The 15,571-nt window shown below is 40.8% G+C and overlaps 1 protein-coding gene across 3 annotated transcripts in view; it reads left to right on the forward strand.

Moving 5' to 3' along the window:
- PDHX (pyruvate dehydrogenase complex component X) overlaps positions 1–15,571 on the forward strand; it is a 51,235-nt gene that overhangs the window by 4,156 nt on the left and 31,508 nt on the right. For 2 of the 3 annotated variants that reach the window (XM_056345067.1, XM_056345069.1), the window contains exons 2-3: positions 5,817–5,900; positions 13,337–13,437. In XM_056345067.1, coding sequence (XP_056201042.1) covers positions 5,817–5,900; positions 13,337–13,437 — 185 coding nt within the window. Of the gene's footprint in view, positions 1–494; positions 608–5,816; positions 5,901–13,336; positions 13,438–15,571 lie in introns of all 3 variants that reach the window. The other variant, XM_056345068.1, reaches the window with a different exon arrangement.

A 15,571-nucleotide genomic window follows, 5' to 3' on the forward strand; every position in this document is an offset into this window, starting at 1 on the left:
TGTTTTTTTTAAAAAGAATTTTCCTTTAAGCTATATGATATATTGGGCTTGCTCCAGTAGCAGGAAAACTTACCTATGTAATAATAACAACAAGCTTTTATTACAAGTCAAATATTCTGCATAAGTGGTGAAAAGCTGGGGAGGTATGAAGGAAATTTTTATTTAGCTACCATTGTGGATACTTCTCTGATCTACTCAGTAGAGGTTTTGCCATTTCTATCTAGTGATAAGTGGGTTTATTCTGTGTGGTGTGGTTTTGTTGTAGTGTGATTGTTAGTAAGAAGTTGTTAAGTACCTGAGAACACTGTTAGCCTACTCTATTGGCTATTAAAGTCTTGTATCTTCTTGGGTCACTTTGAGATACAATTCTTGCAGTGAGGCACAATAGTATGGAAAATTGCAGTTTCACTTTTTCAGTTTTGGCACATGCTTAGATTTTTTGGATACTTCTTTCTCCTCTGTTTCCTGTTTATTTTATTTATTTTTTTATACAGTTGATGATACAAAGCAGGGAGGGATGATCCACCAGAAGGCTGCACTGCCATTCAGCGAAACCTGGACAGGCTGGAGACTTGGGCGGAGAGGAACCTGATGAAGTTCAATAAAGGCAAGTGTAGGGTCCTGCACCTGGGGAGGAACAACCTCACACACCAGTATGGGCTAGAGCTTGACCAGCTGGAAGGCAGCTCTTCAGAGAAGGACTGGGAGTGCTGGTGGGCAGCAAGTTGCCCATGAGCCAGCAGTGAGCCCTTGTGGCCAAGGAGGCCCATGGGACCCTGGGGTGCATTAGGAGCAGTGTGGCCAGCAGGTCAAGGGAAGTGATTCTCCCCCTCTGCTCTGCCCTGGTGGGGCTGCATCTGGAGTGCTGTGTCCAGTTGTGGGCTCCCCACTTCAAGAGACACATGGAACCACTGGAGAAGGTCCAGAGGGCTACAAAGATGATTATGGGGACTGGAGCATCTCCCTTGTGAGGAAAGGCTGAGAGATGTTTCTTCATAGGAGAGGTACATGTTCCATCCCTCTGACTGTCTTTATGGGCCTCCTCTGGACCTGCTCCAACAGGTCCCTGTCTTTCATGTACCAAGGACTGCAGAGCTATATACAGTACTCCTAGTGGGGTCTCACCAGAGCAGATTAGAGGGGCAGAATTACTTCCCTCAAGAGACTGACCATGCTTCTTTTAATGTTTCCCAGGATACGGTTGGCTTTCTAGGCTGTGAGTGCACATTGTTGGTTCATGGCCAATTTTTCATGTGTCAGTACCTCAAGTCCTTCTTGGCAGTGCTGCTCACAATCCCTTCATCCCCCAGCCTGTAGTGATACTGGGGGTTTCTCTGACCCAGGTCCAGGACCTTGCACCTGGCCTTGTTGAATCTCATGAAGTTCACATGGGCCTGCTTCTTGAGCTTGTGCAGGTCCCTCTGGATGGCATCCCATCCCTCGGGTGTGCCAACTGCACCACTCAGCTTGGTGTCATCTGCAAACTTGCTGAGAGTGCATCCCACTGTCTATATCACTGATGGAGATATTGAACAGTACTGGTCCCAATGTGGACCCCTGAGGGGCACCACTCATCACCCGTCTTTATCTGGACGTGGAGCCATTGACCACTACCCTCTGGATGTGGCCATCCAGCCAATTCCTCAGTCACCAAACAGTCCACCCATCGAATCCATAGCTCCCCAGTTTAGAGAGAAGGGTGTTGTGGGGGATTGTGCCTTACAGAAGTCCAGATAGGCAGCATCTGTAGCTCTTCCCTTGTGCACTGAGGTAGTCACTCCAACATAGAAGGCTGCTAGGTTGGTGAGGCAGGCCTTGCCCTTGGTGAAGCCATGCTGGCTGTCTCGAATCACCTCCCTGTTCTCCATGTGCTGTAGCACAGCTCCTAGGAGGGTCTGTTTCATGACCTTCCCAGGCACAGAGGTGCGGCCGATACGTCGGTAGTTCCCAGGGTCCTCCTTTCTACCCTTTTTAAAAATGGGTGCAATGTTTCCCTTTTTCCAGTGACCAGGGACTTCACCTGGCTGCCATGACTTTTTAAATACCATGGAGGGTGGCTTGGCAGATACATCAGCCAATTCTCTCAGGACTCTATGGGACCCAGCAAGATGCATGCTAGAGTTACCTGTGTTGAGGTTCCTCGGGTGGTCACAAACCTGATCTCTTACAGTAGGAGGGACTTTGCTCCCCGAGTCACTGCCATGAGGTCCTTCTGCTAGTTGGGTGTGGGAAGAGAGTTTAAATAATAATGGAAATAATGAAAATAGTTTTTCCATTATTTCTATGTAATGTCTTTCACTCTACCTAATCTCTGAAATATTTATGGTTGAATACCTACATTCTTTTACAAGAGTAGCGATTTATTCTTTCATAATTCTATTGCAATGAGAAAGACAAGGTCAGATGTATTGGATGTATTAACATTAATGAATTACAGAACGTAGGTGGACACTTTTAATTCCTTTAAATCATTGTGTATTAGTTGAAGTTTCACTTCTATCTTTGTGTTCTCTGAAATCTTAACCATGGTAACTCTTAGGACTTGGAAATAAAGATAAGAGGCATTCTTACTCTAGGTGACACATGCTTTTCAGCTCAAAATTCTAGGTTTTTTTTTTTCCTTCACCTTCCAAATAATGGGGGGGAAGGATTAATTTCTAAGGTTTTAAAGCTGTTCATGATTACTCTAAGCGATACAGCAACTGGGAGAAATGTGGTATTGTTGCCTATTGAATGATAATAAGCCTTAATGGTGAGCATTAGAGACAAGGGAATATGAAGTAGAATTGATTCTTGCTGTTGTATACAATGTACTTTCTATGTTTCTGTTTCTGTTCTTTAACTGAATACAGATTCAGATTGAAAAGTTAAAGAAAGAACCTCAAAAATCTTTCAAGTGCTGGAAAACGACTCTTAAAAATAGTATCTGAATAAAGATATGTTTAATTCAGCCTTTTAACTATCCTTAAAAGGCCAAAAAGATCTTTTGTGTTACAAGCTGTATGTCAGATAACTACTTTGATATACTGGATCAAATAGCAAGAGATGTAGTGTGCTATGAAGCCAGGGAATGTGCTGCATCACAAACCCTGTCCTCAGAAGAATCCCGCTTAACATGGCATGCAGCTTGCTGCTGGGCAGTGCCAGTTCCTTCTATGTATGGGTTTACTAAACAAATTTAGTCAACTGGGAGACTGAAGTGATGGGCTAGCTAGCTGTGTTTAGTACATGGTGTTGTAGGGCCAGAGTGTTGTGATGTTGTGTTGCTTAAATACGTTGGACTTCTCAGATATTTTTATTTTGCTTGTCAAAGGAAAGAAAAGGGTAAGAATTTACCTGGTCTATATATATAGACACTCACTGATGAGAAGAATCTCTGTAATGAGAAATCTTTCAAGCTTTTTAACAGGCATAAGATACAATCACTGAAACTTGAAATTAGGCAATTTTATTCTGCAAAGTAGATAGTTTCCTAGCAGAAAGGATAAATAAGCATTGGAAAAGTTTATCAGTGAAAAAGGTAGATCATCAGTGTCTGGAGTACTAGGATCAGGGGAGCTTTATTAATTTAAAATATATTATTTAATCTGTCATCTAGAAAAAATTCCACAGCCTGCAGCAAAGAGGAGGAGGACAGGAGAAAGGGGGATGTAGTGTTCGTGGTGGATTCTGACAAGACCAACTGTCATGGTTTAATCCTGGCCTGTGACTAAGCACCACACAGAGCCACTCACTCGCTCACTCCCCCCACAGTGGGATGGGGGAGAGGATCAGAAGAGTAAAAGCGAGAAAGCTTGTGGGTTGAGATAAAGACAGTTTAATAGGTAAAGCAAAAGCTGTGCACGCAAGCAAAACCAAGGAATTCATTCACCACTTCCCATCAGTAGGCAGGTGTTCACCCATCTCCAGGAAAGCTGAGCTCCGTCACATGTAACAGTTACTTGGGAAAACAAACACCATAATGGTAAATGTCCCTCCCACCTCCTTCTTTTTCCATTAGCTTATATCTACTCAGCATGACACCATATGGTATGGAATATCCCTTTGGCTAGTTTGGGTCATCTGTCCTGGCTGTGTCCCCTCCCAATTTCTTGTGCCCCTCCAGCCCTCTCACTGGCAGGGCCTGAGAAACTGAAAAGTCCTTGACTTAGTATGACCATTACCCAGCAACAACAAAAAGCATCGGTGTGCTGTCAACATTGTTCTCACACTAAATCCAAAACACAGCACTGCACCAGCTACTAGGAAGAAAATTAACTCTGTCCCAGTCAAAACTGGACACCAACCAAACTTCTGGTCTAGGAATTCAGGACTCTGAATTCCCATTTCTTTTTTTTTAATGCTTGAGCTTTGGGGAATGGAATTACACAGTTTGCCTTGCATGCTCTTAATTCTTCAGTTCAGCATTAAGACAGAGGTTATAATCAAGATATAAGTATCTAGCCTTTGGCTAAAAGCTGGAAAGCATTCTAGCAATTGTCTAGATATGTTCCGCACATTTACACCCCACTCTGTCCTCACACATGCATACCCATGACTAGAAGCCTGAGGATGGATAAAGTACACTGAACAGAAGAGAAGATGCCAGCCTGGTTGGTACTCTGGTCATACATTCATCGTCATACTGCTGATACACTGCATAACTAGGAAGAAAAACTATGGTAAACACTACTGAGGAATTTGTGCGTGGAGTTACACTATGCTCTGTAGCACATCATGGTTCATCAACAAGGAACGTATCAATAACTGTCACCCAGTTTCTTGTGATTGCAGCAATTTCAGCCTATCTTGAGGATTGAGATAGCTGTGCGTGCATGTGTCTGTGTGTTCTCTCCTCTGGGCTTATACCTGACAAGTCTTATGCTCAGACTTCCTTCCTGCCCGGCAAGCAGGAAATGAGAGGACAAGTCTTTAAGACTCATCTCATTCACTTCTGTGACAGACTGCGGCACAGTGTTTTATTCAAGGTTTTGCTCAGAGACCCTGACAGGGCAGAAGGAAGCATATGCAGGATCATGTGTGGAAATCCCCCCAAAATGGAAATGTGGTTTGGTTTAGTACATATGTCCCTGATACGCAAGAGTCAGGGTGTGATAGCTGGCAGCTTTAAAAGTTATGGCATGTCAGGGGCAAGGGGGGAATAAAAAATTAAAATCACAGCTCCACGCTAGCTACTCTTCCCGCCCCCCCCCCCCCCCAATGTATATTTGTATTTTATAGCTGCTTTTTCATCCTACACATGATGGCTTGTGTGTAGTTAGTGCTCTAACCAAGTTGTAGATTTTTTTCTGTTTACATTTCTGTTGGACAGAAGGTATGTAACTCTATTTCGCTTGCATCCGTTGTAGGATTGTTCAGTAGGTCAGGCTGAACTGAGAGGGTACTTGAAATACTACTTTATGTATTTTTAATAATGGAATAAGACTTGGTTGTGGAGAAAGTTTCCATTAAAAATTAATTGAATCAAAGCTGAAGCAGTGTGAGTATATAAAGTCATCTTCATCAAAGCAAAAGTTTCTATATATATTTTTACTTAAGGTAGAGTTTAGTTTGCTTGATGCTTTGTATTATTTATGACTTAATACAATAGCTCCTGTTCCCTCTGTAACATAGAGGTTCTATATTTAGTGCCTTGTTTTCCTTGGTGCTCTTGGGAGTGCATAGTTGTCATAAGAAAAGAGCATCATAGTGAATCTTTTGTTCAAAAGTGCATAAATCTGAAAGACAGTTACTTCCATTTGTGTTAAGCAGTTGACTGAGAAAGTAAGTGTACTGAAAAAATATTTAGTCTAGATAATTATGTGTTTGTTTTACAGGTACACCTGGTATTAAAGTTCTCATGCCTGCACTTTCTCCTACAATGGAAGAAGGAAACATTGTGAAATGGTTAAAAAAGGAAGGTAAGATAGCATTTTCTATGGCCATGTTTGTAATTCTTCAGCTATACAAATCTATTCTTACAGAGTAAGATCATTCTTTCCGTTTTAGTATTTTGAAGCAAAATGTTTGGTATATGGATGCTGTCTTCCTGAACAATACTCACTTTGAAATTGTTTGTTCTTGAAATGTTTTTCCTTTAGTTCCCTTTCAAAAGGTTGCATCAGTCATATTTTTGAAAAGCTTCCGTTAGGCTGTTCGAGGGTGTGAGTGTGTGTGTGTTGTTTTTAATTCCCAGTGTTGTCATACAGACCAGTAACTTTGGAAAGCTGAGAGCCTTTGACTTCAGGGAGGGTCTCTGTTTCATTATTCCACTACATTACAGAATTATATGAAAGATTGGTGTTTTTATAGTTTTATTCAGCACTTAAATATCTAAGCAATAGTCTACAATTAAAGCTGATAGAAAAATGTAAATTACTTTCATAACCCAAATTGCAAATGGGGAAATCTCTTTCCAAGAAAAAAAACACCCCAAAATAAAACCCAAACTACTCCTCCAAAAAAAGCCTAACAACCTTGGTTATCTTAGGTTCTCTGTGCTCTGACAACTGAAAAGCAATGTACTTCTGTTAAAATACATTGGAGCAGCTGGAGAAATAGTCTGGGTGTATGTTCTCACTTCACATAGTTTATATGTAAATGAAAAATGATCTGCAGAAGAATCAGCAGTCCCTGTTCTGCCAGGAAATCCTTCTCCCCTCTCCTCCTATCTTTTCCCCTCTCCAATTTAATACTAAACCTGTGTTTTTACTGTAGTTTTGGATTCCAGGTAGCATTTGTCCATTGGTATAGGATGCGTTGTGGAGTTTTAAATGACTGTAGGAATATATCTTGTTCTCAAACATTTTTACCTTTGTTAAAGCGATGAATGTGTTTGGAGAAAAGAAAATCTCTTAAAGCATATTATCTTTGAGAGACACAATTTGGTGAGCTAAATGTGTGTTTTGACTATTCTGCCTAAATAAGCCATTTCCTTTGGCTAGTCTTCTAAGTGTTTATACAGCCTCCATCATTGTGCTGCTGGAGTACTTTGCTTTTATATATTTTGAATACATTTTGAGAGGTGGCCAGAAAGCAGCTTGTTGCTCCAGTACTGGACATGACCTTTTGCTTGTAAAGCTTCTAGTAAGAATTTCTGCAGAATTTGCTAGGAAATATGGCAGCTATGTCTGTAGAAAGCAGTTCTTGAAACTTGAAGCTTCAGTGAGTCAAGTATCAAGTCAAAGATTATACAGAAAGGAAGGAACAATCCAAAGTCCTTTTTCTATTCATTAGTTGTCAATAACTGTAAATAACAATAACATAAAAAATGAACGGTAGTCTGCTTTGCAGTAAATATAACATTCAAAATTGCAAGAGAAAGCACAGAAGAGAGCACAATAGGAATTGAAGTAGATTCCAGTTGACTCCACAACACAAATGAATCAATTTCATTATGAAAAGGTCTTAAGACGTAACATCTATACAATGGTTTTTCTCAGTCTTTCCACTACGCTTCCACCCTATTACAAAAGGAGAAAAAGAAGCTCCTATGTTAGTTAAGTTAAAATAAAAAATATTTTAGGATTTCTATTGCTCTACTTTCTATTTAGAAACAAGACCAAAACTGAATCACAGGATCACAGAATGTTCAGGCTTGGAAGGGACCTCTGGAGATCATCTAGTCCAACCCCCTGCTAAAGCAGGTTCACCTAGAGACAGTTGCAGAGAGTCATGTCCAGGCAAGTTTTGAATGTCTCCAGAGAAGGGAGACTCCACAGCCTCTCTGGGCAGCCTGTTCCAGTGCTCTGTCACCCTCAAAGTAAAGAAGGTCTTCCTCGTATTCAGAAGGAACTTCTTGTGTTGCAGCCCATTGCCCCTTGTCCTGTCACCTGGTACTACTGAAAAGAGCCTGGCCCCATCCTCTTGACACTCACCCTTAAGATATTTGTAGACATCGATAAGATCCCCTCTCAGTCTTCTCTTCTCCAGGCTACACAGGCCCAGCTCTCTCAGCCTTTCCTCACAAGGGAGATGCTCCAGTCCCCTCAGCATCTTTGCAGCCCTCTGCTGGACCCCCTCCCTTGGTTTCCTGTATCTCTTGAAGTGGGGAGCCCACAACTGGACACAACACTCCAGATGTGGCTCCACCAGGGCAGAGCAGAGGGGGAGGATCACCTCCCTTGACCTGCTGGCCACACTGCTCCTAATGCACCCCAGGGTCCCATGGGCCTCCTTGGCCCCAAGGGCACACTGCTGGCTCATGAGCAGCTTGCTGCCCACCAGAACTCTCATGTCCTTCTTGGCAGAGCTGCCTTCCAGGAGGTCAGGCCCCAGCCTGTGCTGGTGTGTGGGGTCGTTCCTCCCCAGGTGCAGGACCTTACACTTGCCTTCATTGAACTTTGTGAGGTTCCTCTCTGCCCAGCTCTCCAGCCTGCCCAGGTCTCACTGGATGGCAGCGCAGCCTTCTGGTGGATCAGCCGCTCCTCCCAGTTCTGTATCAGCAAACTTGCTGAGGGCACACTCTGTCCCCTCATCCAGGTCACTGATGACTAAGTTGAACCGGATTGGACCCAGCGCTGTCCCCTGGTGAACACCACTAGCTAAAGGCCTCCAGCTGGATTCTGCCGTTGATCACAACCCTCTGAGCTCTGCCATTCAGCCAGTTCTCAGTCCCGCTCACTGTCCACTCATGTAGTCCACACTTCCTGAGTTTTTGTATGAGTATGTTATGGGAGACAGCGTCAAAAGCCTTGCTGAGGTCAAGGTAGGCAACGTCCACTGCTCTCCCCTAGTCTGCCCAGCCAGTCATTCCATCATAGAAGGCTATCAGGCTGGTCAGGCATGATTTCCCCTTGGTGAATCCACACTGACTGTTCCTGATGACCTTCTTTTCCTCTGCATGCTTAGAGATGACCTCCAGGATGAGCTGTTCCATCACCTTTCCAGGGATGGAGGTGAGGTTCATGGCCTGTAGTTTCCTGGGTCGTCCTTCTTGCCCTTTTTGACTACTGAACTCCTCAGGCACCTCTCCTGTTCTCCATGACCTTTCCCAGATGATGGAGGGTGATTTGGCGATAACATCTGCCAGCTCCCTCAGCACTTGGGGGTGCATCCCATCGGGGCTCATGGATTTGTGGGTGTCAGGTTTGCTTAAGTGATCTCTAACATGATCCTCCTTGACCAAGGGAAAGTTCTCCTTTTTCCAGATTTCCTCTTTTGCCTCCACGGTCTGGGGAACCGGAGGGCCGGCCTTGGCAGTGAAGACTGAAGCAAAGGTGGCGTTCAGAAACTCCTCCTCTGTGTCCTTTGTCACCAGGGCACCCACCACATTCAGCAGTGGGCCCACATTTTCCCTAGTCATACTCTTCCTGCTGATGTAATTAAATAAGCTTTTTTGTTGTTGTCCTTGACCTCCCTTTCCAGATTTAATTCTAAATGGAGCTTAGCTTTCCTCATCACCTCCCTGCATATTCTGATAACATCGTTGTATTCCTCCCCCAAGTGGCCTGTCCCTTTTTCCACATCCCATAAACTTCCTTCTTCTGTTTGATTTCTGCCAGAATCTCCTTACTCATCCATGCAGGGCTCCTGCTTGGTATCTTACTCAATGAGGATGCACCTATCTTGAGCTTGAGTGATATTTGGCACGTCTGTGACTGTAATTAGTTCCTATGTATGTGTTTTTCCTCTGACAGTCTGGAAAATAATCATAAGGACAACATTAAAAATGTGAAGATAAATTTTGAAGAAAAAAACCAATGTGATTTAATGCTTATACCCCTTCTGTCTGCAAGGGATGCTCATAACTGCATAATCCTCCAGTGACTTGGCCATCTAAATGTAGTGGCATTACTGAATATAAATGTTTGATAATCTCGTATCTAAGAAAATAAATATTTTAAAACAATTGGAAGAAGCAAGCTGATGATGGCATATGAAATGTTTTTCCCACTGTATAACCAGCAGAGGTCAGTAGAATACTATTATGATTTTTCTGCTCTTTGTGTAAATGTCAAATGTTTTCATTTTGTGGTCTGGTTTCAGTACTGCAGAAGGAAAAATGCTGAACTTAATTGACAGCTTTACTATTTCCTTCTCATTGTTAATGCAGTTTTGTATTGATTCCTGTGGGTAATAAAGTAATTCTCATAAAAATAAACTGTGTTTCTAAAAACTTTTATTTATTATGTATGAATTTAATGTTGATGAAAGATGATAGACTGATGGCCCAGGAGACTGAAATCCTGTTGTTATTGTGGGCAGGAAGCGGAATAAGCAACAGTGCTAGCAGTTTCCTCATGCAGTACATCTTTGCCACCTTCTGAAACATCACCTCCAGGGACTTCTCAGTCTGATTCCAGAGGGTCTTTATGCTCAGACAGCTTTGATTTGATTTGCAAAGAGTACATCAAGGAGTGCACTTTGTGTCTTGTGATTTGGATACTTGTCTGTCAGTAATCGAACAGAGCATGTAGGCTTTTGAATGCCAGTTGGATGTTATCTAGAGGGATACTTGGCTTCAGTAGAGATCCTAATCATTCAGCCTATCTGTAAGAACTCAACCACTTTAAAAAAATGAACAAAACAAGCAAACCCCACTCACGATTTTTCAAGGGCGTTATATATAATCTCTGAGAGCTGGCATTCATGCAACTTATGTTGCAAATACTGTTCTCTCATTAGAAAGTGTAAGAGCAAAGATGTGCTCTGCAAAAGTGTTCTTTCCAGTGTTATCTATTGGGAAAGCTGATTTATAATTGACATCAAAATGGACATCATTTAGGAGCTGTCACAAATTTTGCAATGTCTAATGAAAATAATGATGATCCTTTCCATTGCATTTCGGTACTGAAACACATGAAATTTTTGAATGCTGCTATGAAGTATTCTTAAAATTGCATTTAATTAATTGCATTCCAAACTTGGGCCCATTTATTCGCTGCAGCAGTGAAAGGAAAACAAAAATAGTAGTGGAAAAGTGGTTTACCCAGTTCTCTGAAGACTTTTCCTCTTGCCTTCCTGTCCTGGATTTGACTGGGACAGAGTTAATTTTCTTCCTAGTAGCTGGTGCAGTGCTGTGTTTTGGATTTAGTGTGAGAATAATGTTGATAACACACTGATGTTCTTAGTTGTTGCTGGGTAATGTTTCTACTGAGTCAAGGACTTTTCAGTTTTATGGGCCCTTCCAGTGAGAGGGCTGGAGGGGCACAAGAAGTTGGGAGGGGACACAGTCAGGACAGCTGACCCAGACTAGTCAAAGGGTTATTCCATACCATATGATGTCATGGTCAGTACGTAAACTAGGGCAATGCAGTTGGAGGGGCGCAGGTTGCTGCTTGGGGACTGGGTGGGCATCGGTCAGTGGATGGTGAGCAATTGTATTGTGCATCGCTTGGTTTTTTTTTTTCCCTTGAGTTTTGTTTCTCTACCTCTTTCTGTTATCATTTTCTTTACAGTTATTAGTATCAGTAGTATACTTTATTTCAATTATTAAACTGTCTTTATCTCAGCCGGTGGGTTTTACCTTTTCCAATTCTGCTCCCCATCCACCAGGGGCCGGGGGGAGTGAGCAAGAGGCTGCTGGTACTTAGTTGCCAGTTGGGGCTAAACCACGACACTTCCCCAGTGTAAGGGAATCCTATAGCTTTCTGTGAACAGCCTCACGTATCCAAGTTAAGAGATGTGTCATATGTGACAAAGACATGGATAAAGGTACTTGGTTTGACTGGCTTGCACTGTTGGAGTTACAGCTGCAGGTTGCTTAGCACTGAGATTTCTATTTAATGGTGCAGAACACACACAATCTGATTACAGGTTGGGAGAAGAGACTAATTAAGACAGAGTTAAGCTCCTTTCTGCTTGCCTGTCTTAGCTCTGTAGGTTAAAGAATTTGCCCAACAGTTTGATTTCTTAACATCTGTAAAGTGCTTACCTAATGGTCTGATACATGGGCTACTTGAATTAATGATCTAATGGAATTAAAACAATGGTATAGAGCCTGGAATTTTTACTTCCTGTTATATAAAATGTTTATACTCTAGTTATTGCAAAGTACAGTGTGGCAATTAGATTATTAAATTAAATAGATCAGGTCCTAGTTTGTGTAATCCCCTGCCAAGTTCCATCATAGGAACATTTTTTACTATGGCCAACATTAAAATAGAAATTACATTGAAAAATGTTGAGGTAGTTGAATGTTTTGGCCTCCAACAAAATAGGATAACCTTTTCCTTACAGAGCACTGAAAAATAGGGACAATACATATAAGCCTAACGCATGATTACAACTTTTACGTGAAATAAAATTTTAGTATTTCCCCAGTACCAGAAATGCTGCAATGTTATTACCTGTCTAAGCATTTAATTTAATTCCTGATATCACTCTGTTGTGCTTAAGCATGAGAATAAACCTAGTGCAGTTAAATTCCTGTATTTAGGTAAGAGATAAACACTTCTTATTAAATAAGTATTTCCTGTTTCAGGACTCCCAGAATTAGAAGGGGAAAATGAAGTGTTGTGTGATGCTTGTGATCTCTGCAGTAGCGAACAATGGAAACATTCAAAACTTAGTCACTTACATAACTTTAAGCCATAGATGTTCCCATTATGGAACTTGGCTGGGGAGTACAAAAAGTAGTACCTGATTTTTTTAAGTTAATAAATAATTTATGTTAGTAAAGATATTATAAATTGATCTGTTGAAAGAATCCAGATCCATAATGTCTTTATCATGAGCCAGCAGCTACAGATACACTTGAAAAGCAAAGGAAGAGTATACTTCAAATTTAATCATAGATTTGTGTGATGTAGTAAAAGCAATTTCTAACAGTTGTGCATATTTTTATTTCACGAAGGTAAGTATGTTTCTAATACACCTTTTTAACTATATAGGAGATCGGGGAAACAAACTTGCAGACATGCTTTCCAAAGAGATTAAAGTTCCTTAGGTTTTTACTTGAGTAACTTTAATAGTGTGGATACAAACTAGAGAACTCTGGTACTTAGTTGAAGATGTTGCCTGTGCCATTGTCTTTAATAGCTTGCTTTGACTCATGGCTAGTAATGAATATGGAAGGCTCAGGGTTTTATTCATTGTAGTGTTACTGAGTGGTGGTGTTCTGGAAATAAAAAAAAAAAAGTGTGTGTGCTTCCTTTTGGAAAACCTACTGTAAACATAAGTATTTGGAATATCTTAAATGTTCTGGTGCAGCAGTTTGTGTCTCTGAATCTTAGTGCTTTTATTTGGAAATGAAAGATACAATATAATAAATAATGATGGGGGATCAAGTAGCTATAGAATATATTAAAGAATGTAAAGTGGCTGTATTATAGGGATAAGTATCTATTTGCCATGGTTAAATAGATCTGAAAGGAAGTTTAGGCTAAGTATTTTTAAGTTTTGTTATATTTTGCAGGTGAAACAGTGAATGCTGGAGATGCCTTGTGTGAAATTGAGACAGACAAAGCGGTGATTACCATGGAATCAAGTGATGATGGCATATTGGCTAAAATACTGGTAGGGATTCTGCCTTTCTGAGTAGGATGATATAACTTCTCTTCAGACTGTCATTTAGCATATTGCCTCAAAAACTAGTTTAGATAGCTAGATTTCCTTCTGCTCAGTTTTCAGAATAATGTACTTGCATTCCTAGTGAGAAATAATTGCTCTATTTATAATTTTGTACATGTACCAGGCTACTGGTACATGATTCTATATTTATTTAATGGATTTTCAGTTAAGCTGATTGATTGGGGGGTTTTGTATGTTTTGCACCTTATGAATTATGGCCATGCAATATTGCTGTTTGTGATGTCTTACTCTGAGTTACAAAAAAACAAGTTACAATCAGTTTACTGGAATGTGGAATTTTGAATGATACTTTACCCAGGATATGTGATATCCATGCTAGATTATCTTGTGCTGGCCATTGAAGATGGAACATTATACAAGATGGGCTGACACAGAGTATGATTCTTAGAATTTTTAACTTCCTGTATTCTTAAAGTTAGATTGACTAGGCTTAATATAAAGAATAAGAACTGGCATGAGTGAAGTTATCTGAACATCATTTTGGATTATTGATGTGTATGTGCATATATAACTGTGATAATGCTAGGGTTTTTTTGGCTTCCTTGTTGATGTTTGGATTTAAATCCTGTTCTGTAGGAAGATGAAAGTAGTAACAACTGGACTACAGAGATCAGGATGAAGGACCTGTGGACTGGCTCAGTATTAGATCAAACTTGAAATTAGACAAAGTATGAAAATATCTATAATAAAAAACAAGAAAGAATTTGAAAAACAGGATGTTACAAACAGTTAAGAAAACATGGCCTTGGAAGAAGGACTAGACACCATAAATATATCAAACTGGGACACGAGAACCAACCAAACAGAAAATTAGTTGACCTGTGTGTGAACTATCCTAATTAGCATACTAAAATATCCACCCTTGAACAAAGAAAGCTCCTTAATAACAAAGCCCCCTCCCCACAGAACGTGTGGTGAAAAAAAGAGCACTGTACCTTTAAATGGCGATGAGGCTCTGAAGAGCCAATGAGACTTAAGTGTGACTAAACATAATTGTAAACGATTGTTCAAAGTCTATAAAATGTTCTACTATGTGTTAAGAGAGATGCTAGCTTTGTGGATTTACCACCTAGCATCCATCTCTGTGCAGACATGCAATACGTGATATCTCGGCCCTTGTGTGAGACTGGCTCTTGCACACTGGGTAACGAACTCTGCTTGTGAGTCAACAAACTTACTTCTAACCCTGCATTGCTTGAGGTCTGCTTGTAAATCTTGTGCTATTCTGTACATAGTATATTCTAAAAAGACAAGTCAAATTTTGTATCTTTTTGTCACGTAATGGGTGTGAGTCTGATGCGTGGCCAGAGTGGGAAAGCCTTCCTGTTGAATCATGAGGTTCGGAAAGGATCCCCTTGCTTCCTAAACTCATTCACAGAGAGGAGTCTAGATTTGGCTAGATCCAATCCTAGTCTCAGACTTGGTCAGCAGTTTAGATCTAGAGGATACAGCCACTCTTCAGAGTCAATGTTTGCCTGTCAGATCCCTCTCAAGGACTTTCACTGAAAGAGTTTTACAAAGTTGAAAAAAACCCAGATGATTTATTAAGGCAACAGATAACAACAAATTTGGAATTGCTGTTGATAAATGCACTTACTGCAACAATCGGGCTCAAGTTAAAAGTTCAGCACTTTAGTTAACAGTACTGTCCCGGGTAACATCAGAGGTGCAAGTCTTACCAAAGAGGTGTCCCTGCTTGGCAGGGGTGGGCAGGCCAAAGATTTCAAATAATCCGTACCTCTTCTGGAAAAACATTTGTTCTCTATGCATTTTAGATCCATGTGATCGTAGCTTTTGGTCAATAAATAACTATAAGGTGTCTGAAACTTTTCTAACTCTACTAAGTACTTTAAATCCCTTTGTGGAGATGATAAGCCATTATTTCAGTCATGCTTCTTAACAACTCCATGAAGGTGTTGGACTAAAAAGATGTGACTATTTTAACACTAAACAAAGTCTTAAACGATGCTGCCCTGCAAATGTTACTTCATGTACTTGCACTTGTTAATAATGACACTATTTAAAGCTTGATGATATTCAGTCAAAATTGAGAAGTATT

This window comes from Falco biarmicus, chromosome 7 (assembly GCF_023638135.1).
Source record: "Falco biarmicus isolate bFalBia1 chromosome 7, bFalBia1.pri, whole genome shotgun sequence".
Taxonomy (NCBI): domain Eukaryota; kingdom Metazoa; phylum Chordata; class Aves; order Falconiformes; family Falconidae; genus Falco; species Falco biarmicus.